Source organism: Herpailurus yagouaroundi, unplaced genomic scaffold (genome assembly GCF_014898765.1).
Source record: "Herpailurus yagouaroundi ecotype Mexico unplaced genomic scaffold, PumYag 246, whole genome shotgun sequence".
NCBI lineage: Eukaryota > Metazoa > Chordata > Mammalia > Carnivora > Felidae > Herpailurus > Herpailurus yagouaroundi.
This window is the reverse complement of record NW_024412463.1, coordinates 6,522,743-6,544,933: the sequence shown is the minus strand read 5'-3', so window position 1 is coordinate 6,544,933 and position 22,191 is coordinate 6,522,743. Positions and strand designations below refer to the sequence as shown.

At 47.0% G+C, this 22,191-nt stretch overlaps 1 protein-coding gene across 1 annotated transcript in view; it reads right to left on the bottom strand.

Moving 5' to 3' along the window:
* Positions 1-17,689, bottom strand: part of CASS4 (Cas scaffold protein family member 4) — a 37,959-nt gene extending 20,270 nt beyond the window's left edge. Inside the window, exon 1 of the mRNA XM_040459681.1 lies at positions 16,201-17,689. Coding sequence (XP_040315615.1) covers positions 16,201-16,236 — 36 coding nt within the window. The 5' untranslated portion in view covers positions 16,237-17,689. The remainder of the gene's footprint in view (positions 1-16,200) is intronic.
* Positions 17,690-22,191: the final 4,502 nt, after the last annotated feature.

Below are 22,191 nucleotides of genomic sequence, written 5' to 3'. Positions count from 1 at the left end.
AATTGCCTACAAATACCTAGATTCTCAAATGCTCTTTGACCTAGTTTTCACATTCTAGTGGTTCTCTCATTCATTAATCCATTTAATGAAACCTTTGACAGGAGTTCGTTTTATGTTTTCATGAGGGTCATGATTTTACCTTTCTGAAAATTATACTTCAACTGTCCACACTAGCAAGAAAAACAACAACAACAACAACAACAACAACAACAACAACACAGTCTCTAACCCATCATCACAATCTCATGAAACCCGCTTGATGCGTCCGGAAAAGAGAGAGCTGGTCGTCTGAGACGTGCTCGCGTCTGTCTGGAAAGAAGATCGAGTGTATGTCCAGACGGAGCAGTTGCTGCATTTGGGCAGCTGCTGGGGAGTGTCCCAAGTGGCATCAGCGTGGTTGATGCACTTGCCTATTGTGAAAGGCAGTGGATTATCTTCCAGAGCACAGGGGGCTTGTATGATCACCCACCCACGGGCACCCACGGCGGTCCACGATGGACAGCCCCGGTCTAATTCCGGAGACAAGGTTTACTTCACGCTTCCAGCCTGCTGTCTGCAAACGCGCGGACCTTACAGGATGTAACCTCCCAGCAAAGGAAAATCCTACGTGTGCTGCTGTCACAGGATGCCCTTCTGCGCGAGATTTCGTTACAATTGGCAGGGATCTCTCTGGACACCTCATGCAATCCACTGATGTCTCAGAGTTTGAATAACAAAGCGTATCAAAGTTTCTGTTCCAAAGGAAGAATTAAACACCAGAGAGGAACCTTGGGGGGGTCTTTCTTCACCTAGAAAACAGTAGACTATATCGGGGCGCCTGGGAGGCTCAGTCGGTTAAGTGTCTGACTTTAGCTCAGATCATGACCTCAAGGTTCCCAAGTTCAAGCTCCGCATCGGGCTCTGTGCTGACGGTGGGGAGCTGGCTTTGGATCCTCCGCTCCCCTCTCTTTCTGCACCCCCCTTCCCCGCTTGTGGGTTCTCTCTCTCTCTCAAAAATAAATGTTTTTTAAAAAGAAAACCGTGGACTATATTGAATGGGGCCTTATTCTGTGTTGGGGGAACTGCGGTCATATCACTGAAATCTTAGAAGCCTCAGAGGTGGCTTTTCTTGTCCTCATTTTACAGCGGAGGAAACCGAGGCTCAGGGGGGTGAAATGACTTGTCTAAGGTCACTTAGCCTCTAACTGCTCTCCTCACATCTATTATTGCGCATTCCCCTTACAATCCATTCTCCAGACATTTATACGCATAAATATTTACATACACAAATCAGATCATGTTGGTTTCTGGTTTAAAAACCTCCAATTGCTTAGACAAACACTTGGAACAAAACCTACACTCTCTGCCTGATCGCCCCCCTAGCCCCCCTCTCCATCCATTAATTTTCCTTCGGCCACGTTGGTTTCTTACTTCTCCCAGATGCGCTAAGCTTACGTCCACCTCAGGACCTTTGCCCTTGCTATGCCTCCTGCCCAGAACACTCTTCCGCCAGATCTTTGCATGACTGGCTCCTCCTTCAGGCCTCCGCTCAAAAGTCACCTCCTGCCGAGGCATCCCTGACCACCCATGGAAGGCTAGCCTCCTTCTCTGCACCCACGCACGACTGAGACGCTGATGTTGCAGGCACTCTGAAGAAGGAATCCAGACAGGGCAAGCCGGACTTTGTTCGGGCAGGCTGGCAGTGGGGGGAGAGGAAGAAATAGCAACAAACACTTGTTGCACACCTGTGTTCCGGGTGCCGTGCCAAGCTCTTTACGGACAAGGCACGGAAACAACCGTCAGCTCAGCGAAGGCAACCTAACAACCAACGCGATCATCTCTGGGGCCACTCACAGGGTGTTTTTTAAATAGGGTGTGAATTTGGAAACGTTTGCGTAGATATTTAAGACATGAAGGAGGACATATGTTTATATTTTTGTTCCCCGTGGGCACGCTGGGAGTCGGATCCTGCGAGCCGTGGAAGAAACGGTGCTAACTAGTCTCCAAAAGGGGCATTTCCCTCAAATGCCCTTCTTCGTGCGGCAGCTGGAAGAGGGGCCAGGAAAATGAATGTGCACTTGGAAGAAAGAAACAAAAAGGCAGAGAATACGATTCCCTTTCTGGGAGACCTTCCCACGGCTGCCGGATGCAATGTGTTAATCTATGTTGAATCGGCAATGAGCTGGGAGAGTAGTTAGCTACAACTGGAGAAATCTGGGATGTTGTTCGTTCAGGCATTCGGGCATTTGTTCGGGAAGATTGTGTTAAGCATTTACTATACGCCCAGGGCTCTGCTGGAGACAGAGCAGAGCCTGATCTTACTCCAACGCATGTTGCAGCAGAGGAGATCAACTCCCATCAGATTTTCACAGAAATCAATATAGGGTTTCTACTTCTCTTAAGGGCAATGATGGAAAATACAGGAAGTGGTGAGAAATATTATTGGGGTAGGGAGAAAGGGGGGCGTGCTCTGGGGGTGGGTAGGAGTTAGTCAGATCTCGACGGGGGAGGGGATGATCATCGAGTCAGGGGAAGAGAAATGTGTGAGGGCTGGAGTGACGGAGTGTGTGTGTGTGTGTGTGTGTGTGTGTGTGTGTGTGTGGTGGGCCGGAGGAACTGAAAGATGAACTGGCTGGAGAGAAGTAAACAAGGGATGTGGGGCTTGATTCCCTATTGGCTGCTGCCTATATATCTGCTAGCTGGGTGAAAGGGATTGGTGGGGGGCTACGGGGAGGCCAAAGAGCCTCATCGAAGCCAGTCACCCAGTCCGGGTGGGAGATGGGGGGCAGGCTGGATTTAGGATAGCTGTAGGGAGGAGGTCGTGAAGGATGGCAGGCGGTCTTTGAGGCGAGTCTTGAAAACAGGGCAGGATCACAAGTGCCGGAGAAGGGAGGAGGGACGCAGAATGGGCCGGGGAAAATAAGAAGCAGATGGAGACAGTTGGTGCTTGTACTTTCTGTCTTCTGCAGAGGCATAGAGAGGCAGCAGCAGCAGCAACCAGTCTAAGCGGAACCGGTTGAGACGAGCCTACAGAGATGTCACCTGCTGAAGCTTCATTTCTATGCTTCTTCACCGCTCATCACTCTCTGGACCAGGAAGGCGGACACAGCTTGAGACCCTGCAAGAGCCCGGCTTGCCTTTCTGCTCTGCTCTCCATGTTTATTTTCTTTAGGTCGCTTGGAAGAGCAAAGCGGCAGAAACTCAGAGCGCTAGGGCAGGATGGGGGACCCTGGGAGATGCTGTCTTCGGGTTTACCTCATTTCAGAGCGGCGTGTGCCTGAGACCGGGAGAGATCACATGACCTGCCTCAGGTCACCCAGCAGCCCGCGGTGGCAGAGGGGAGTCAAACTCAAGTGTGCCTGACTCCTGAGCCCGAATGGCCTCTCCAAATCCAAGTCAACCTCTTGCTCTGATCCGCTAAAGTCTACATGCATGTACTTTCAGAAGAAGATGCTTGAAAGACATCCCTAGGCTGCAGCAGGCTCGCATGATCGCAGGAGTGGGTGTGAGTGAGGCAGGCCGAGTGCTGGAGACTGGCACGCTCACACAGATTTTAGAATATAACTTCTTGGGCCACATGACACGCTCTGGGGCTGAGTCCAGCCCACTGCTGGGGTCTTAGAGGCCCCACACTGTTTTCCTTTGCGAAGCCAAAGTTAATGGGCAGGAGGCTAGAGCATTTTGACTCAGCGCAGGGCTCCTCTTAACAGGTGATCTGCCCTGAATCACCCCTGCCCCCCACCCTGCCCGGTTATGTTATAGCCAAGACTAACAGCCACCTGCTCGCAACTTGAGACTTTGTCTCTCTGCCCTTTCCTGCTTGCCTCCTCCTCCCCACCCCCCTCACAAGGGTCAGATCAGCATCACAGCTGATACAAGCGCTATCCCCACCCTCTGGACTCCTGTATTCCTAAAATTAAAAAGTTCGCAGCCGGGGATACAAGAGACCCCGAGATGGTTTCTTTCAAAGTAGCCGGCATATCATCATTCCCTTGGGAACATAAATCGTACCACAAGGTCACCAGCTCACAGCAGGAAGCAATAAATAAGTGAGTGCCCCACACAACGATAGAGACGGTACATGAGGCAGGAACCCTGAGCAGCGAGTGACGGTTGGACCCCTGCTCTTACAATGTCATAGAACCTCATTGAATCCTTCTTTGAATCCTCAAGAATCCTTCTTTGAAAAATGTCCACATTTAGCATTTTAGCTTCTGTCTCATAGGTTCTATGACTTGTTTCCAAGAATTCTTTAGGAGAAGGTGGCAGAATTGTTCCCACTTCCCCTCTGAGGATCCGGAGAGCATAGTAACACATAAACCACAATCTCTTTAAAAAAGCATACAGTGTATATATTTCAAAGCTTTTGACATATGGAAAGTATGAATCCCCGAAGTTCACAAAGGCTTTCCCTGGATGTGGGAGCTTTGACTTTCACATCAGTGAAAGTTTCCCTTGTATATCTTTACAGTGCAGCTGAGCCCAGACTCGGAAACTCAGACGTAGACCCAGAGCAGAGCAAAGCGCTTTGATCCTTGTTAGAGACAACCGTCTCTCCTTGGACGAAACGGAAGTGTTTCACACTATGTGACTACACAGACAGGCTTGGAGAGATCAAAGCAGAGAGAACCGGGATTGTGGGTTGGTTTGTGCCTGTTTGTTTCCCATCATTTTTAAAAGCACTTATGTTAAAAAAAAAAAAAAGTTTCCAAGAGCGGAAGCAAAATCCCCTTACCACCTCCATTTTCCCACCCACACCCTCCAAAAAGGGAAGAAGGACAGAGGAAGAAGGACAATCCTGAGGAAGAAACAAAGTATCTTCATGATACTCCTGTGAGAGGTGTTGATGGGCGACAGCATTCTGTGAGGTAACCTCTGGAAAGAGAGAGGGTAGACAGGCTCGTAAGGAGTTACAGCAGAGATGGTCTGGAAAGGATTCCCAGTTTGCAAACCCTACACAACAATGCAGCCTTCTTCTTACACATGGCGTGTCAGCTAATAGTAATTTCCTGTAATTGATCAAAAAAAAATCCCCTTCAATCTTCTTCTTCTTTTTTAATGTTTATTTATTTTCGAAGGAGACAGAGTGCGAGCAGGGGAGAGGCAGAGAGAGAGGAAGACACAGAACCCGAAACAGACTCCAGGTTCTGGGCTGTCAGCACAGAGCCCGACCCGGGGCCTGAACTTGAGGACCGCGAGATCATGACCTGGGTCCAAGTCGGATGCTTAACTGCTAATCCGACCGAGCCACCCAGGCGCCCCCTCCCCTTTAATCTTCTGGACGCATATTGAGTCAGGCATCTTGTTACTGTCATAGTTTACGACTTAGCCAATGGCTCATAGATGGGGTAGCCGACACTTTTTCAACATCTGCGCCAGGCGCTGCGGTAAGTAATTAGCCTTGATGATCTCCCTTGATATTCACCGTCCCATGAAGCAGTTACCACGATTAGTGTTGGAGAGATGGGAAAACTAAGGCACAGAGAGGGTGATTGAGTAGCGTAAGGTTGCTCAGAGGGCAAGGAACAGAACCAAGAACGGAACACAGGCAGTTTTGACCCGGGAGTCTGCTTTTTTGGCCTACAAATCGCAGAGCTTGGTACCGACTCCACCAGTTGGCATGTGCATTTTCACGGAGCAGCGAATGACAGAGTGTGCCCCTGGGAGACGAATGGTAAGCTGATAACTACATTTTAACTCAGTTGTGTAAGTTGTGTGGCCATTTATCAGAATTAGATCCTGTCCTGAGAATTCAGAAACTAGCTTAGGGGCACCTGGGTGGCTGAGTCGGTTAAGCGTCTGACTCGATTTCCACTCAGGTCATGATCTCACGGTTCATGGGATCGAGCCCCACGTCATGTCAGCATGGAGCCTGCTTGGGATTCTCTTTCTCCCCCTCTCTCTCTCTCTCTGCCCGTCCCCTGCTCACCCTCCGTCTCTCAAGATAAATAAATAAACTTAAAAAAAAATTTTAGGAAATAGCTTGACTGTCATTACTGGTACATAATGATGTACTTTTATAATGGAATACTCTACAGCTATTAAAAATAATGAGGTAGAGTGTATGTGAGTTGAAATGGAACAATCTCCAAAATGCAGTATTAATTTAATCAGGATGACCAACTGTGCATATGGTATGTCCCCATTTATGCTGTTATGAGGATAGCATCTTTCTGGAAGATGACATAAGTTGTTGGTTGGGGCTTTCCCTCTGGCCGGAGGAACCAGAGCCCAGGAAATTATAGAGGTTTGGGATTAAAGGAAAACATGCTTGCAACCCACGCCCCTCGGTACAGTTAGAATTTTGTAAACCAAGAGCCTGCTTGGGATTCTCTCTGCCCCCTGCCCTGTCTCTCTGCCCCTCCCCTGCTTGTGCTCTGTCTCTCCCCCTCTCAAAATAAATAAATGAACTTAAAAAAAAAAAAAAAGAATCCCTCTTTGAAACAATTGTCCGAGAAAGAGGCTGTTGCCTTAACTTTTGTCTTCCCTCGTGGATTTCAATAGCTTTCCACAGCAACGTTTACGTTTCCAAGTACAGTTCCGCCAGGTTCAGGGAACTAAGAGTCACAGAAGATAGCAAAATGGTGCATTTCGTAATCAGAACTTGCCCTGAGATTTGCAACGGCGCCCAGTTAATAATATCCTTCCACTTGTCATGCCTAATGTAGTGGGAGAATTCATTTGTGGTATCGTAGAGCCCGAGACAGCTCTGGTCCGGTCATCTGCATTCCGGTCTCGGAAATATTCGGGCTTTTTTTGTTTGCTTGTTTTTTTAATGAAGTGACAGCTGAGTGATTTCTTGCATCATCCTGCGACATAAGGAAGGGTTGATTCTCTTGGAGCTGGTTTTTAAAGACTTAGCCAAGTGGGTAAAGGAGAGAAGGCTGAGAAGAAGCTGCTGTTGTCTGCCGGGGAGGCCAGGGAAATCAGCGAGCTTCGGCCCCAGCAACCCCTCTGTACAAGTGGACAAGTTCTCGAAGGAAGAGGTTCCAGGATGCGGGGAAAGGGATCCGAGGTCATTTAACTGAACGCGAGATACCGAAACGCGCTTCTCCCCTCCCCCCCCATTACCTTTATATTTAGAGGAACACGGAAGCTTTAAAAAGTTAACCGAGCAGAATACAGCTTTTTAAACAAAATGTAAATTCTTTTTGGTTTCAACACACGGGACACAGAGCACCTTTCAGTTACTCCCACCGGTGCGACAGCTATCGGAGGACCGTCCTTCCGGGCTTCCCTAACTTGGGGGGAACATTTGAAATAACACGTCACGGCCCCCTTCGCATGGTTAGAGTTGCAAAGAAATGGAGGCCAGCAGAAAGAAACTCGGATACTCACATTCACTCTCATCTTGATCCTTTAAGGAGACTGTGTTTAAAGGTGACCATTCCGTGTCCTGGAAGACACCGGCAGAAGCCGCTTGGGAAGGGAGGGTCTTCTGTAGCAGTTTGTGCCGGAGTGCCGACAGGTGTGGGTCTAAAACACTTGGGCGTGAATAGTGCTCTTTTCACAGCTGTTCCTGCGAGCAGATCTGGGCTGGACCCGACAGCCCTGGGTGCGGATGGGGCCGGCCACCCAACGAATTCCCTTGATCTGCTCCCTGGTTCCCTCCCATCCTTCTGGGTGCAAATAGCCACTATGGTGGGTGTATCTATAGGCACCGGGGACAAAGAAGGGAATAACCCTGGTGAACTTGGACATGAGAAGATATACGAGCGAAAAAGAAAAACTTAAAGAATGATTCCTTGTCTTCCTAACGCCCATGCAAATGGCCCGGTGGCCAGGGATGACGGCGGTGTCTGTGAACAAGCACAAAGCTATAAGCGATTTCTCTGTAGACGCATCGAACTCTGACCCCTCCAGCTTCGAATTCTTCCTGATGGTTCAGATGAAGAAGCCACTCATCACAGGACTTCCATACATCGCCCAATAATGAGACTTTGAAGAAGCGATTGTGGCCAGAAAAAAATTCCAAAGCCACTCGGTGGAAGTGAAATGTTTTCTTCCCTGATGTCTGAATACCGTGGTTTTCCAATAGGTTTGGGTCTTGGCCAGATCAACATGTTTGAGTCAACTTCCCCTATTCATGGGAACCTTATTAGAACTCACTGTTAGTGCTTTATTAATTTGACAATTATCATTATTTTTTAAGATATATTTTACTTTATTTTAGAGAGAGAGGGGCCATGCGAGCTGAAGAAAGGGGCAGAGGGAGAGAGAGACAGAAAGAGAATCTCAAGCAGGCTCCACACTCAGCTCAGAGCCTGATGTGGGGCTCGATCTCATGACCATGAGATCATGACCTGAGTCAAAATCAAGAATTGGAGGGTGCCTGGGTGGCTCGGTCAGTTAAGCATCTGGATTTTGATTTCAGCTCGGGTCATGGTCTTGCAGTTTGTGAGATCGAGCCCTGCATCGGAGCCTGCTTGGGATTCTTTTTTTTTGTTTTGTTTTTAATGTTTATTTTTGAGAGAGAGAGAGAGAGAGATACAGAGTGTGAGTGGGGGAGGAGCAGAGAGAAAGAGGGAGAAACAGAATCCGAAGCAGGCTCCAGGCTCTGAGCTGGCAGCACAGAGCCCGACACGGGGCTCGAACTCACGGACCGCGAGATCGTGACCTGAGATGAAGTCGGACGCTCAACTTAATTCTCTCCCTATGGATTCTTAATCTCTCCCTATGTCTCTGCCCCTCCTCGGCTCACGCTCTCTCTCCCCCTCTCTCAAAATAAATAAATAAACTTAAAAAAAAAAAAAGAGTTGGACACTCAACCGACTGAACCACCCAGGCGCCCAGATGATTCTTTATTAAGCACCTACTGTATGTTTGATAACGTGTGCTGGGGAGAGCAGTGCACGAGGTTCCCTCGATCCAAGCTCAGGATTGAAATGCTGCAACATTTGATCAACCAAGCCTTGTAGTAATTGAGATCTGGCCCAAGACAGGTGCATGTTGTACCAAACTGCGTTCTACAGCTGGTTGTGCCCTGGAGATCCGGCATCTGTATTCCTGGACGTGTCCCCTCCACCACCTCCAAGCTCGCTCCTGACCAGCCACGTCCCTGACTTATCGTTTACAATACCTAGTTGGGAAAAAGGAGAAGTTGGGAGCAGCTTCTGGGAGTGGTTGAGGCTCAGTCCCAGCTTGTGAGAAGCTCATCGATGGAGGAGAGTGAGAAACTAGGAACTTCTCGGGGCCTCCCTAACCTCACCTGAAAGCGGGGTGGCCGTGCAGCGTTCCCGAGTGGCTGCAACACCTCGCCCCCTGCATGATTTCTTTCCTTATACTTCTCTCTCACCCCAGGAAGGAGGGCGGGGGCAAGAACATCACAGGTAGGGTCCTTTCCTTCTTAGCTTCCTTTCCTCTCCTCCTCCTTTCTCTCTTTTTTTGGAGGGAAACGAAGAGGAAAGGCAGGGGAGATACAAAAGGTGTTTTGTGCTGTTCGATTGGTCCCCAGCGACTGTACGACCTCGGATGAGGAGGAAGCTTCGTCTAAGGCTGCACTCCTTCGGCCTCGCGCCTGTTCACAGCACGTCATATCCATGGGCCACCAGTACAGATTTTTACTCAAGTCACGTGTTAAATTAAGCCGATTAAAAACAACTCTCCCTAAGCAATATTACCTATAGAATTACGTTCAATGAACTAGTCTTAGTTTTTCTTTTTTAATTTTTGAAAATGTTTCTTTATTTTTGAGTCAGAGAGAGACAGAGCATGAGCAGGGCAGGGGCAGAGGGAGAGAGGGGGAGACAGAATCTGAAGCAGGTTCCAGGCTCTGAGCTGTCAGCACAGAGCCTGATGCGGAGCTTGAACCCACGAACCGTGAGATCCAGACCTGAGCCAAAGTCAGGTGCTTAACCGACTGAGCCACCCAGGCGCCCCTCTTAGTTTTTTCTGATGCACATTAAAATGCATTCTCTAGGGGCACCTGGGTGGCTCAGTGGGTTCAGTGTCCCACTCTTGGTTTCAGCTCAGGGCATAATCTCACAGTTCATGAGTTTGAGCCCCGGGTAGAGCTCTGTGCTGACAGCTCAGAGCCTGGAGCCTGCTTTGGATTCTGTGTCTCCCCCTCTCTCTGCCTCTCCACCACTCCTGCTCTCTCTCTCTCTCTCTCTCTGTCTCGAAAATAAATACACATTTAAAAATTGAAAAAAAGTTTTTTAATTAAAAAAAAGTCTTACTCAGGAGACTACGCAGAACGTTAGAGACAGGTGTGTGTAACTGGCCCTTGATCTCACAGTGCTTGTTGATCTCCTCACTCTGGGCAACATTCGCTTAGGAAAAAAGCAACTTCAAGTACTCGCCATCTGTAACTGACTCTCGCGTTCTTTCAACCTCGGAGCGAGTTGAAATTCTGGAGCGGAGGGAACATCCCACAAAGCCCTTTGGACTTTTCGTTAACCAGAGGGCAAACGTCTCCAAGGGAGGAAGGCCCCTACTGCTTTCTCATCTCATTCCTTGTTTGCTCTTCTCCCCAAATGACAGACTGCCTGTGACAGGTGCGTCACACAAGCTGCTCTTGATTCTCAGGAGAAGCAACACTTTAAAGGAAAAAAAAGAACCATTCTGTGTGTTCAGTAATTCATAAGCCGAGCTGCTGTTGCAGGTGCAGGACATATGGCCTTCTTGCCACCGGCTCTGTCCTCATGGTGTGGACACAGGGTCCTCCAATCGAATACACAGATGGCTTATGAGCATACATTTGGAAATGGTCCCCAAACTATTTATTTCCCCTTTTTCACAGCTCACGCTGGGGCAGTCGAATATCACTTGTACGGCATATTTTCTACCAGCCCCCCACCTTCCTCCTTTGAAGTTATTTCCTCTCCAAGAACTTGTCATTTCCTCCCTTAGTCATTCTATTTCCAAAATGACCATGTTCTGTTTCTACAGCTGCTTCCCCATTCGATTACCATGTAGGCCACTTTCCTTCGAATAGTCTGGTAAATTCTGGGATCGTGATGGTATTCTGTTTAGTTCTTTTTTTTTTTTTTTTCTTTTAGTAGTGAGCTCTATAGCAAATAAAACATTAAGAGAATAAAAGTTTTTAAGCAGGAGTGATAATATAGTGTTATTCTATTCTATTCTATTTTTATATTACATGTTATATTATGTATTCTATTTTCTATTACATTTTTATTAACTGAAATGACAGTTTATTTTATTGAGAAAGGGACCTAGACATTTGTGTTCTTTGTGGCATTTAGAATGGTGCCTGGCGCAAAGCGGGCACTCGATATTTGTTGGATGAATGAAAGGTATATTATCTCAACAGAAAATGGAAATAGGGTTGGTAGAAAACAAACGTCAGTTTCCAAAAAAAGAAAAAGGTGTGTGTATAGCACATGTAGTTCAATAAAACCATTTACACCTTTATTTACTATTCTTTCTGTTTACATCTCCTGCCAGTTTCAAATGTCAAAAGTTTCTCTCTGGTTTTTTTTTTTTTTTTTTTTTTTTTTTTTTTTTTTTTTTTTTTTTTGAAAGGCAGGGCAAGTGATTCTCATCCGTGTCCATTGAGAACACCAAGGTGGCATCTAAAATGTTAAGAGTTAAATAAGTGTTAAAAAAATAAATTAAAAAATAAAAGGGGGGGACGCCTGGGTGGCTCAGTTGGTTGAGCGTCCAACTTTGGCTCAGGTCACGATCTCGCGGTTTGTGAGTTCGAGCCCCAGGTCGGGATCTGTGCTGACAGCTCGGAGCCTGGAGCCGGCTTCAGATTCTGTGTCTCTCTCTCCCCCTCCCCTGCTCATGCTCTGCCTCTCTCTGTCTCTCAAAGATAAATAAATGTTAAAAAAAAATTTTTTTAATAAATAAATGAAATGGAAAGAGAGGCCACCACCCTGGTCCCCTGATTTATCCCCCTCCTTCTGCTCTTCCCTGCCAACATTCCCTTTGTTGCGTAGCAGCCAGAGTGATCTCTTAAAACATAAACCGGACCATGTCATCTCCTGCTTTAAATAGGCCAGTGGCTTCCTTTGCAGTTAGAATGCAGTTCGAACTTCTTACAGGACTGACAAGGTCCTATGTGAACGGGATCCTGCTTACCCCGTTGATCTCATTTCTGCCCACTCTTTCCCTTGGTCCTTCTGCTCCAACAACACTGGCCTTTCTGTGGATACTGCACAATGCTGAATTCATTCCTGCCACAGGGCCTTTGCATTTGCTGTTTCTTCTGCCCTGAATGCTTCTGTCATCATTCAGGACTCCAGAGAGGCCCTTTCTGTCCATCACCTCTATCAGATCACCTTGTTTTATTTTTCTTCATGGCAGTCGTCACCATCTGAAATCATGGTGTCCATTTACTCATTTACTAACTTTCTGACTCCACTAAAATATCAGCAATGTGTTGATCATCTGAACCCCAGGGCCCAATAACTGCATGCCGGATGGATGGCTAAACAATGAGCAGTGAATTGTGTTTTCAAGCTGGCTGTGGTGTCTGGGCTCTTTTGTTTTGTGGGGCAGGTGAAGCAATGGAATTGCTGCACACGGTCGGAGGGAGGCCACGGGTCCTTGTGACCTTGACCTCAGCTGCAAAGGTTTAGATCTAAGGCAACATCTGACCATGGGAGCTGGAAGGGGGCCAGTTCCCGAGAATCTAGGCTGAGTGGCTCGGGTCGGGGCCAAGTAGGGGTTAGGGAGCTTAGAGCCGGGCAGCCTCGGTTCCCAGGGGTGTGACGACTAGGAAGTGCCGTGTCTGACCTTGTGGCAGGGCAGGGCGATGTCACAAGAGCTCCATCTGCACTCTCTGTAACCTCCCATTCATTCACACACACTCCAGGTGTTTATTGGGCACCTACTAAGTGCAGGCACTGCCATAGCACTGGAGACGCAGCCCTGAATAAGAAAGCCCAGCTCTGTCCCTGGAGGAGCTGACTCTCCAGAGGGGAAGACACATGATGATAAAAGGGACAAACGATTGAGAAAGATGATTTCAGATGTTGATAAATGAAGACGAGGCGGAGAATGAGAAAGACCAGGGAAGGTGTGGGAGGCGATTGGATGGGCGGTCCAGAAAGGCCTTGAGCAAGCGTGTGAGTGAGCGAGTGAGTGAGTGTGGAAGATGCTGGTGGGGAGGACCCACGGGACCCAACCCCCCTACATGAATGTTCCCAGGCAGGGGAAGGGGCGGGCAGTGTGGTGGGGGGCTGTGGGGAGGGGGTCAGGCACGCCTCGTGGCCACGGTAAGTTCTCCACCTACATTCCCACTTGCCATTCTTCCACAAAGACTGAGTTAAAATGTCTTACTTCCCATTCAGAGGTGCTAAAGGCACAAGGAGAACCTGTGATTGCTCCCCACCCACAAACAAGGTCCCGAGGTCCTGAGCGCTCTTGCCCAGAAGCCCTGAAGTAAGTGCAGCCTGCGCCCCTGGGAGACACATCGCCGTTGGGTCTGTCAGAGTCTAAGAATTTTGGCGCCTTTACCTCTAAGTCTTTACCGCGACCCTCCTTGAGGGGCTCTACGACCACTACCCCCAGGATTGGGATGTAAGACAGCCAGAGGGTGTTTGCTCTTTAATCGAGGCTGAATCTGAACTGTTAAGAATATCTGAGAGTATTTAAACGTGCTTAAAACATAAATATTGTTTTGAGCAATTCTCTGGACATCCACCCTTTAGTAATGAGGGGACAGACACTTGTTTGAAAACTCCCTTCAGAAAAGCAAGTGAGCACGCTGTCATGTTTACGAAAGAGAGAAAGTGCAGCTTGTAGAGAAAATACTTTCAGAAAGTAGGTTTAAAATAGAATTTCAGGGTGGCTCAGTTGGTTAAGCATCTGACTTCAGCTCAGGTCATGATCTTGAGGTTGGTGAATGTGAGCCCTGCATCAGGCTCTCTGTCACAGTGCCGAGACCACCCGGGATCCTCTGTCTCCCTCTCTCTGCCCCTCCCCCACTTGCGCTCGGTCTCTCTCTCTTTCCAAAATTAACATTAAAAAAGTAATAAAATAGAATACCATTTCAGAAATTCTCAGAAAGCGAAGGAAAACAAATACCATGCTTATCTGACTCTGTGATTCTCCTTCAGTTCCTGGACATGTACCCCAGTGAGACAAAGGTGCTAATTTCAATGTCACTTCTAATGGTGTGTATTCATCTGCACACGTGTGCACACACACATGCATATTCAGAAGTCAACACAATTTGTAACAAATGGGACTGCATCGCTAAAGTACATGCAGGCTCCATTTTCATAAATAAGGCACTTTTTGAAACTGCCCAGAATCCCAAACAAAGATTTACATGTAATAAAATCACTCATGCACCCTGTCTTTTAGACTTGACTTTCTTGAATGGAGGTGAACAGGGAATCAATCAGCTACAGTCCAGTAAGTCAACAGATGAGGTGTTAGACGGACCACTTTGCCACACATGAGGACTTCTACGTCTGTTGCAACCGCACTGCGTGAGCCCAGCGTTTCTTATCACTAGTATCAGCGTGTTTATTTTTCAGTTTTCTCTTGGTTTTATAAGACATTAAGGAAAACCTCGTGAAAAGCAGACGACTACACAAAGGTGAATGCTCTACCGACATGAAACCATCGGGTGACAAAAAGCAGCAGCACCACGGGACGGCGTGACAGGGCAATCGCTGGTCACCACCCACTGTCCCCAGGCCACCTTCAAGGTATGAGAGGTGCTCTGGGTCCCCTTGGCTGAACATGAAGGTGCTTCAAAGCAAAATGCACCAAAGCAGAGAACCGCTTACGTGATATGACCCCTGACAGCATTGTGTGACCCTTTGATCAAAGAGAATTAATGAACAATAATCAAGGAGATCAACTGTGCTAAAACAAATGGAACTCTAATACGTATTGTTAATTGTGAAAGGCAAGAAGCTCGACAATGGATCAGTTACTGCTCCCATTTGTATAAAGCCTTTTAAACAGTGTATTATCTTACATGGGCGTCGACCGTTCTGTAGGGGTACCCAAGAGTACCAAGGGGTACTCTGCTGAGTTTGCCTGTGGAGTAGGACTTGAAGACGTGAGTTCTTGCCCAAGTACTTACTGCCTTTATGTGGACTGATTGTTAGAAGGACATTATTAATTCAACATTAAATTTTTGTGTGTGTGATCATATTGGAGTTGTGTAGAAGAACGTCCTTGTTTTTAGGAGACACATGTTGATGTTTTGGGAGGGGGGGTGAAGGGTCATTATGCCTACAATTTGTTTTCAAATGGCTTAGCAACAGCAACAACAAAGTGTGTGTGTGTGTGTGTGTGTGTGTGTGTGTGTATGTGTGTAAATATACACAAATAGATGCAGACAAATGTGACAAAATGCCAGGAATCAGTGAATCTTGGTGAAGGATATACAGGGGTTTACTGAATTACTCCCCCCCCCCCCCCGCCAGTTTTCCAATGGTTTAAACATTTTTCAAAGAAAAAAAAAGTGGGCACAAAATTCTAGGGTAGCTTTGCTATTTACACACGATCCATATAAGAGAGGCGGTCATGGGTTACTCAGCCATAAATTCCACTAGTGACATACATTAGTATTACTTTAATAATCAATAGCATATATTTAATTCATATAAACAAGCTTCCCATTTAGTAATTGTTTCATTTTCTTTCCTGCACGACTGAAGGTTTAAAAAAGGTCTAGCAAGATAATCCCTGAGCTTTATTTTCTTTGCGTCTGAGCCATTTTTCTTTTTAAGCAGCCATTACAGCGTTCTAGACAGAGAATCTTTTTTGATTCGTGCCACAGACCTGAGCCCCACTCACACGTACCAGTACAAAAATTACCGGGAAATGGCATGCAGAATGCCCCCTGTGGACTCAGCAGGGGAGGCTGAAGCCAGATCTGGACTCTGCTCTTGGGAAGGAGCACAGAATCAACCCGGGAGTGACACTAAGTGTTTGCAGGGTCCAGAGAGAGGAGAGGTCAGGGTGAGCTGAGGCCAAGACCCGCATCTTGCTGGGAAAGCTGTTTGGAAGCTGAGCAGACACAACGGGATGGATTGTGTTCTCAACCCCACAAACTGGTTTCTGCGAGAAGTAACTTTCATCCATCTCTGAATCCAACTGGTCAGGGGCTTTAGAGCACCCCTCTTTTCCACGCTTAGACTTCTAGTAAGCTTTTCCATCTCCAACCTACACGTTACTAGTATTCACCCTTCGACTTCATTAGAAACTTGGAACTAAAGTCAGTCATTGTCCTTAACCGCAACTGGTTGTTTGGTGAACTGCCCATCCGAACGGTCCCCCGTCACTCACCCTGGGCGTGCCATCCATGATCTCTGCTCCCTTCATGCTGGTGTGAAACAGCTCCCGTGAGCTCTCCGGCTGATATCTCTGGCTTCAGAGGAGGGATTATGCAATGTCACTGCATGCCTTGGGCTGGTTCTCAGAAACTGAATTCTATGGAGCTATCTGACAACACGGGAAATTGTCACAACGATTCTCCCAGCAGGCAAACTTTCTGCAAAGCGCGATAAGAGTAAAACGAAAGGGCTGACGGAGAGGGGCCAGAAATCCAGGCCACACTCACTCTTCGATGACTGGCATCTCATTTGGTCTATAAGTAGAGAGTGTCACACATTTGCTATGTGAAACCACAAACGAAGAAAAAAAACACTCTTCTGCTTTGTAGGGTGAAGTTCCTACTTTTAAAGCTCGGTGTAGGAACGCTCTGCATTCTCGTCCCACAAACACTGTGAACAACTCCCACCCGACACACCAAGCTCGTTTTCCTGATGAGAGGCCACTAGGACAAATTTGTGACCATGGTGGCTGTTTCTTTCTTCCTGCTTTCTAAACTTGTCCTGCGAACAGCCGGGAGAAAACAAGTCAAGGGGAATGCCTTAAAGGACCTGGTCCCAGCACATCTCTCCTCGGAGGCACAGTCCTCCGTGCTCTCACCCCATACCCACCCCACCTCCTGGTCTTTGCTCACAAAGCTTCACCGTGAACATCTCCTGGGTGCTGACTCTGTACCAGGGCCATGCTGAGCACCTCTCAGTACAATTCTATTATCTCTGAAATCTCATCCACCCACCGTCTGAACTTGAAGCCACACCGCTAATTCGTGCAGCTCAACACTGCTTGCTCGGGCTTTCTACTTTCCCTGAATTCCTCCTCAACGTTGAGGGAAGACATATACAGGGAGGCAGACTCCTTGCGGGGCACATTCACGTTGTTACTTCATTTAAACAGACTGGCACCCGTTCTTCCGAGCCTGCCTCAGGTAGCACCTCCGACGGGTGGTGTCTCCCATTGCTACCTTCCTGCAAGTGCTGTGCTCACTGACTGGTCTGCGTGGCACCCACTGCTGAGCAGTCAGTCCTCACGAGTCTGAGCACCAGGAAGGGTTTACTTGTGGACACGGCCGACTGATTCCTGGCTGAGACAATCCATGTTTTAAATGGGCATCATTATTGGAAGTTAACTTCCGGGGCCGAGTAACTGACGTGTTGCAGATGGGAGCAGATCACAGGGAGGGAACAGTGACCCCGCAGAATGAGGACGAACTGACTTAGCGACAAGTTCAAGGCGGAGATCCCAGGAGGGGAAGGCAGAGACAGGAGGATGGGGAGTAATTTAGGGAAGTCTTCATGGGGAAGGCAAGATGTGAGAGGCGGGGGCGGATCAGGGTAGAGTGTTCCTAGCTGTAACACCATGAATATGCAAAAAAAAAAAAAAAAAAAAAAAGAGAGAGAGAGAGAGAGATGGAATTAGCAAGTTCCATTTAAGGAAAGCAAGCAGATTCAGAGGAAAGAGTAATGAGTCATAAGGGCTGAAGTTATGAATGACAGACAGCCTGGACTAGCAGAAGGACTTTATCTTATTATTTGTAGGTAAGACAAAGAAATCGTTAACACAGTACTCTCGCAATGCATATAGCTAGTCATATTCGTAAGGCAAAGGCTCTACAAAATGGCAGATGATTTCCATGTGGTTGAATGTGAATCTGGGCATTTTTCTTGGGTATGCCTCTTCGCCCCTGCTTTCTTCTGGCCCTACCTGCACCTCTGTGCTGGTGGGCACGGGCCGGGCAGCATCTCGAGTAAGGAACATGGAGGCACTACTGAGCTAAGGCTGAGGTTCATGTCTCCAGGGTGGGAATCTATTAACCTAAACTTGGTGCTTCCATGTATATTTAGATGTTATTATGTTATGATTCTGTTTCAAAAAGTCCCAGGGGCGCCTGGGTGGCTCAGTCAGTTGAGCGTCCGACTTTGGCTCAGATCACGATCTCGCGGTTTGTGGGTTCGAGCCCCGCGTTGGGCTCTGTGCTGACAGCTTGGAGCCTGGAGCCTGCTTCTGATTCTGTGTCTCCCTCTCTCTCTGCCCCTCCCCTGCTCGTGCTCTGTCTCTCTCTCTCTCTCTCTCTCAAAAATAAATAAATGTTAAAAAAATTTTTTTAAGTCCTTATCCTTCACAGATATATATGGAGATAATTATGGATAAAAATCCAAGATTTGCTTCAAAATAACTCAAGAGAGGGGAAAGTGGATAGAGGTATAGATAAAATAAGATTGGCTATGAGTAGCAAATTGGGGAATCTGGGTGATGGCTACATGCAAACTCATTGTACTGTGCTGCTGACATTGAATTAAAAAATTAAAGCTTTATTAAGATATAATTCGCATACCACAAAATTCATCCTTCTAAAGAGTACAATTCAGCGTCTTTTAGTATATTCAGGTTGTGCAATCATCACCATTCTCTAATTTGAGAATATTTCATTGCCCTAGAAAGAAAACCCATACCCATTGGTGGTCACTCCTCAGTCCCCTGTACCCTGGGGACCTGGCAACCATTGTTTTACTGGATGATTGATTCTTGCATATATTTGAAAGAAAGCAAAAAAGGATGTACGAACTTGTTTAAGGTCATGCAGTGACGTGACTGAGGCAGAATCCAGACTCAAGTCTCTTAGAAAAAAGGTAGACTTCACACCTGGTCCAGTTTGAACTGTTCCCACCACCTTGGCAAACTTCTGACGGTGGTTCTTCTCAATACTGAAGGGCTGACCTGGAGTTCCCAATGCAGATTGGAATGCTGTGATTTGCATTTCCCCCTCCTCCTCCTCCTCCTCCTCCTCTTCTTTTTGGAAAAACCTAAATTAAAAAAACAGAATGTAGGGGCACCCAGGTGGCTCAGTCGGTTGAGCATCCCACTCTTGGTTTTGGCTCAGGTCATGATCTCACGGCCATAAGACTGAGCCTGTGTTGGGCACCACACTGGGTGTGGAGCTTGCTTAAAATTCTCTGTCTCTCTGGGGCATCTGGATGGCTCAGTCGGTCAAGCATCCGCCTTTGGATCAGGTCACGATCTCAGGGTTCGTGAGTTTGAGCCCCGCATTGGGCTCTGTGCTGACAGCTCAGAGCCTGGAGCCTGCTTTGGAGTCTGTCTCCCTCCCTCTTTGCCCCTCCCCTGCTTGCTCTCTGTCTCTCGAAAATAAATAAATGCTAAAAAAAAAATAAAAAATAAAAAAAATAAAAATTCTCTCTCTCCCTCCCCACTGCTCTAACAAAACAAACAAACAAAAAGGAAGACACAAAAGCCATAGATTTGATCCTGAAATGAAACAGACTCACTCCTACCTGGATACCTAGTGTAGTATTTTGTGAATGAGGGCCTGGCTTCTCAGTTTGGTGTTTTGTCCTGTCATTTTTCTGAATGAAAGCCCTTAGACGTTTGTATTTACTTAAGGCAAATGCATCCTTCTGTGCACAAACGTTGCAAGATTTCACTATTCTGGGAAATTGGGTGGCTTTCGTAATATCCCACTGACTGAAGGTTGAAACAACTAGAGAGTTCAAGGGAACCAAGTACGAGAGACTCTAATGAGGTAATTTTTTCCCCCTTAACAAATGCTACTGAGAACAGTATTTTGGATGAATTTTCTCCTCAAAACGTAGGGCGTCTGATCACTTCACTCCTAGAGCTCCTAATAAATGCGCAGGAAGGAAGACTGCTTTTGTACATGGACTGTTGTTTGGTATGCCTTATACTGTTTTCACATGAACCTTTAGCTATCAAGCTCCTTGACGGTAGTCTTTGAATGCTAGGCACTCAGTACCTGACTTTTTTTTTTTTTTTTTAATGTTTATCTATTTTGAGGGTGGGGGAGGGACAGAGAGAGACGGAGAGGGAGAATCCCAAGCAGGCTCTGCACTGTCAGCGTGGAGCCCGGCACAGATCTTGATCCCATGAACTGTGAGATCATGACCTGAACCCCAATCAAGAGTCTGATGCTTAACCGAGCCACCCAGGCACCCCAATACCTTACTTTTTAAAGTGCAGCTGGACACCAGGTGAAGAATATCCTGATCATTAAAGGCTTGGCAGGAAATGTCAGACTGCACGGCTTTAAAATCATCTGATAATCCAGTAAGTTGTAACCTCATGAAGATACCTCTAATACAGCTCTTTTCGTCAAAGTAGAATTTCATCAATTGTCACCAAATTCAGCTAAATTCCCTAACGTACAGATAAAACAGGGAAGGCTGGGATTCTACAGCTCCAGTAATTGTCAGTGCTGACTCAGTTTAATAACCTAAATTTTGAGGGGCATCTGGGTGGCTCAGTCGGTTGGGCGTCCGACTTCGGCTCAGCTTATGGTCTCGCGGTTTGTGAGTTTGAGCCCCACATCCGGCTCTGTGCTGACAGCTCAGAGCCTGGAGCCTGCTTCGGATTCTGTGTCTCTTCCTCTCTCTGCACCTCCCATGTTCATGCTCTCTCTCTCTCAATAATAAACAAACATTAAAAAAAAAAAAAAAAACCAAAAAACCTAAATTTTGACCCCTAGGTTGAGAGGGAAAAGGAACCAGAGCAAGACTTGAGAAATAGGACGCAAAGGAAACGTTGCAGGTGTTGAGGTGCCGCTGGGGGGGGAAGGCCGGGTGCTAACAGGGAGCACCGGAAAACCCAGGGCAGAAAATGGTGCCCCAGGATAAGGCCTCATGGTGGGGTGAGCAGCCAGAATGCGAAGAGTAAATTCACCAAAGGGTGAGTGGGAAAGAGGCTTCACAGATTAGAATGCCCGCCAAGTGAGTTGGAAGGTGGAGAAAAGCGCCCCAAAAAGGCCAAAGGCATGAAGAATGAACGCTATAGAAATGACCATTTTCCCAAAGGTTTTGTTGTTGTTTCAATCCACCGGGTCACTTCCTAGTCTCTGTCCTGGGTCCTGTTTGAGATCTTCATATTGGACACACGTATCGTGCGTCTGAGAATTCCAAGTCTCCAAGTGCGACTCTAGTTTCTACTGGTTCTCATCATGGCGGCTGTTTCCTCACATACTGGATTATGAACCCCTGATTCTTAGATCTGTATCTGCGAGAACGGAGGCCTGGGGGAAAGAGGTGTTCTTCCTTAATTTGTGCCGGCTTCTGTCAGGTGTCTTTGGCCACCGTCAATGGGAGTTGCTTTAAATTCTCAGCTTGCTTTTCTCCAAGCCACATAGGTAGTGTGAGTCGTTCCCACCTTACTTGGACAAATAGTTTATAGATGGGATTCTCGTTACGATCTGCCCCACAAACCTGAGCCAGCATCCAGGCAGGCAGGTGTCCTCTTTCCTGGAGGCAGGGCTTTTGGCAAGTTCACCCTTTGGAGGGTAGGGGGTACCTTTTGGGTTCTGGGTTCTGGGTACCTTTCTTTCTAGGTCTTGATCAAAGCTCCCACCTTGTGGTCAGAGCTCAGAAATCATTAGGCTCCAGGGGAGTGACAAATGCCCTTGGTTCAGCTGGATGCCCCATTGGTCCTGATGGTCTAGATTTGTGGTTTTTGGTTGTTTCTGCCTCTCAGGAACTGCCTGAGAATTTCTTGCTAGCTCAGACATCTATTTAGAGATTAAAAATAAATTCTAAACAGGTATGTATTGAAAGGGCTCTCTGGAGCATCTGGTCCACTGTATTTTCAGAAACAGAAGTCTTCCCCCAAATCTGTTTATATCTTGCTGTGTTAAAAAAAAAAATCACTTCATTGATTGAGTGCATGTTGGGGATGATTTTGATTAAGCACTTTAATCACAGAAAAGGAAGCTGTGACATTGAAATGACTTGCCTTACTACCTAACATGTCGCTAATACAGCTGAGGCTGTTCCCCCCATCATTGCCCTTCCGAAGGGAAACCAAAGTTTAAGGTAAAAGATTGGTTTCTTTGAATCATCATAAGAAATGGAATTATAAAGTTTTTAGATTTTAAATTTGTAGAGTAAAAGAGATACATAGCTAAAGGAGATCTGCTATAAAAATCGTACT